The sequence below is a fragment of the Neophocaena asiaeorientalis genome, unplaced genomic scaffold (assembly GCF_003031525.2).
Source record: "Neophocaena asiaeorientalis asiaeorientalis breed wild unplaced genomic scaffold, Neophocaena_asiaeorientalis_V1.1 scaffold134, whole genome shotgun sequence".
Taxonomy (NCBI): Eukaryota; Metazoa; Chordata; class Mammalia; order Artiodactyla; family Phocoenidae; genus Neophocaena; species Neophocaena asiaeorientalis.
The window spans coordinates 24,133,848-24,137,099 of record NW_020185339.1 but is presented as its reverse complement, the minus strand read 5'-3'; the positions used below and the strand labels follow the sequence as shown (position 1 = coordinate 24,137,099).

The following is a 3,252-nucleotide window of genomic DNA, read 5'->3' as shown; positions in this document are numbered from 1 at the left end:
AAAAAAAAAAAAAAAAGGAAAAAAGAAAAAGAAGAAGAAAGAAAAAAGAGAAAATTTACAGAAAACTTTTGAACAGAAGAAAGGTGCCAAGACGCAGAGGAAGAGAAATATGGGGACACGAGGAACACAAGGCCTGGTGGGAGGAACCAGGAAGAACCGGTGGAGAGCCTGGAGTCACTTTTGCCTTCACACCAAGGACGAAGAGCGGGGAGCTGGTACTGGGGGCACTGGGATCCGGGGAGCAGAACTGAGCCATGAGCTGCGAGCAGGGGGTCGGCCCTACCCTAGGTCGGGCACCCCTTCCCCGGCTGCTGCCCCAAATCCCAAGGAATCCCTAGCTACTGCTAGCCACGGCTCTGATGGTCTTGGTGGGAGAGGGAAGAGGTGAGCGGGGTGACCCACCCAGCCCTAAGAAGGAGGTGCTTAAGTGCTTTTGACAATTTCACGTTTTTAGGACTTCCCATCCTCTTAGAGCCCCTCTCCACATCTTCTGGGAGCCCGCTCGCTGACAGAGCCCAGGCAGGAGGCAGCATAGCCCCGAGTGCCCTTTCTTCCTCTACTGCCTGCCACAGGAACCCCCAAAATGTGTCCCCACCAAATACACATACGCTGACATCAACTACGCAGGAGACTTTAAAACACAAAGCTGACATTCAGAGGGAAAGGGGCCATTGGCTGAGCTGGGGTGGCCTAAAACAGCAACACCGAGGAAGCAGCAGGAGAGATTAGTGGGAATAAACTGGGGGTGGGGTGGCCAAGGGGGTTCGGGAGCTGCCTCAGTCACTAACGAGAGGCTGGAGGAGACAGGTTATCTGTACCCTGTTCTATCCCCAGAGCTCTCCCCAGAACCTAAATTCCCCTTTCCTAAAACTCACCTCCCTCCTCAAAATATGTAAAAGTTGGATTTTTTTCCACTGGGTGGAGGGAGCTCCAATGTGGCTTTTTTTAAATCTCTACTTCCTTTTAAAGAGCTTCACTTTTTTTCAATCCATAAAAAATGCAATAGTTTTGAGGGGATGTACCCTTAGAAGTGGTTAATTAGAACCTTGTATAAACACTTCCCCCAGCCCTTCCTTTGAGGGCAGCATCCCCATCCTATCTTCTCTCCCAGACATTAGAAACATCTTTTCAACAGAAGTCCTTGAATAATCCAATATAAAAGTGCATGCCTCTGACAGGCATGGTGGGGGCTTTGGAGGGGCAGGAGGAGCTTTCCTTACGTAGTGATGAACTCTCCAGGCTGGGGAAGGGTCCCAGTGGTGGGGAGAGGGCTGTTCCTGGAACCTTGATATCCATGGGGGGTGAGGGAGAGAGATGTCTGGCGGGCTCCTCACTGTGTGGGCGGCACAGGAGTGACTGTGCCTGGACTCGGGGCCGTGGGGTCTGGAGGCAGGGGGGTGCCTGGGTCTGTGGAGAGAAGGGAGCTGCATCAGCTGGGGTGAGCAGGAGAGAGGGCTCCAGACCCAGGCCACCAGACAAACAACCGGGCATGGCATGCAATGGACAGGAGATGAAAGAGTACCCCACGGTGTACAACTTCCTTTCCCCGACACCCTTTCCCACCATACGCTGGGAAAACTGGGATACCCCAAATCATCCTTCTGCCCCCAAGGGAACTCTCTACATGGGGCACTTGAACGTGACGGGAACAAGCAAAGGGAACGCCAATCATCATGCAGACAAGTAGCTGTTTTTCCAGTTTACAACGGAGATGCTCTGTGCCACAGGACTCCTCCATGACCCACCAGTGAAAGGCCCCAGCGTCATCCCAGGGGTGGCAGCTGCCAGGCTGGGGAATGGTGGAGGACAGCCAGAGAGGCCCTTCCCTCCTGTGTTCTAATTTTACCAGAGCGTTCAAAAAGGGGTCGTGGAAGCTCTAGTACCTGAGCCCACCCCCCCTGCCCTCCAGCCCTCCACGTGGACCCCTCTCCCTCACCCTTCTCCCCTCCAGGACCCTTCTCACCTGGCAGTGGGCTGGCACTGGGCAGGAGGTTGCCCTGAACAGCTGCCACAATGGCAGGGCTCTGGGCTGCGGCGGATCCGAGCCCCGGCCCAAGAGGCAAAGAAGATGGCATGGTGGTGGTCGCCGGCAGGTTAGGATGTAGAGGGTTCGCCATGGACACAGGCAGGTTAGGGGGGGGGAGAGTGGCCGGGGCAAACGGGAGATGGTGGTGATGCCCATGCAGGTTAGGAGGAGGGGGGAGGTTAATACTGATGGAGTCGGCTAGGCTACCAAATGGGATGATGGATGGAGCAGGGGGGGGAGGCGGCATGCCAAAAGGCAAACCCAAAGGAGCATTACCCGCCACGCCTGGGTGCCCGCTGCCTGGCACTGCCCCTGGCATCATTGAGGGAGGAGTTTGTTGGTTGGGGAACGGTGAGGGGCCTGGGAATGAAAAGGAGAGATCGAGAAGATTAGAAGCATACAATCTCACTTGCCAACTCACTTTCACAGCGAGGATAACCTCGTCACTCCTAGGTGCCACCTTCCTTTTTCCTGATACTAGAATAAGCGGTAAAGCCTTGGAACAAAATTCCCAAAGTCTGGGACTGGGGAGGGATCCCTGCTGGCATAGGGATATAACCAAGGTCAATCTATAGAAATCGAGGCTGAGCCTCATCTCCAGTCCTATCCCATATCCCCTCTGAGGGGAACTGGAACAGTCACCTGGATCCCTCCAGTCAGCCAGAGCTTCAGAATCCATCACTCACCGTGGGGTCCAGGGGGGGGTACCCCTGGTGGGACTGCCCCAGGCTGGGGGGCTCCAGCTGCTTGCTGCTGCTGTGGCACTGCAGTTGACCCTGCCTGCCCAATCTGTTCAGAGGGGCCCAAGCTTCCGGGAGGGGCCCCACTGCCCGCAGAGGCAGGGGCCATGGAGGCTGGAGCCAGAGCCAGGCCGTGGACAGCGGGTGGCCCAGCAGCGCCCGCAGGTGGGACAGGCTGGGAGCCCGGGGGCAGGGCTTGCGGGGGCGGCTGCTGCTGTTGGTGCATTTGCTGGAAGTGCTGCTGCCGGGCCCTCATCTCCGCGTACTTCAGCTGCTCCATGTGGAAGGCTTGTCTGTCGGCCAGGAGCTGCTGCCTCTGATACTCCAGCTGCCAGGGCCAACGAAAAACGGTTACTCGGGTTCAGGAGACCCCAGAGGAGAACGCCTTGTCCCCTGCTTTGTCTTCTGACAAACCCAGACTCTCGTTCTGCCAGTTCCCCACGCCAAATCTCAGCCTTGTGCTTGGCTTCCTCCGTGCCCCCCCCC

The 3,252-nt window shown here is 56.6% G+C and overlaps 1 protein-coding gene across 1 annotated transcript in view; it reads right to left on the bottom strand.

Annotated features, from left to right (window-relative positions):
- Window positions 1-6: 6 nt before the first annotated feature.
- Window positions 7-3,252, bottom strand: part of SMARCC2 (SWI/SNF related BAF chromatin remodeling complex subunit C2) — an 18,584-nt gene continuing 15,338 nt past the window's right edge. The window contains exons 27-30 of the mRNA XM_024736398.1: window positions 2,713-3,094; window positions 2,303-2,386; window positions 1,964-2,029; window positions 7-1,407 (exon numbers count right to left, since the gene is read on the bottom strand). Coding sequence (XP_024592166.1) covers window positions 1,331-1,407; window positions 1,964-2,029; window positions 2,303-2,386; window positions 2,713-3,094 — 609 coding nt within the window. The 3' untranslated portion in view covers window positions 7-1,330. The remainder of the gene's footprint in view (window positions 1,408-1,963; window positions 2,030-2,302; window positions 2,387-2,712; window positions 3,095-3,252) is intronic.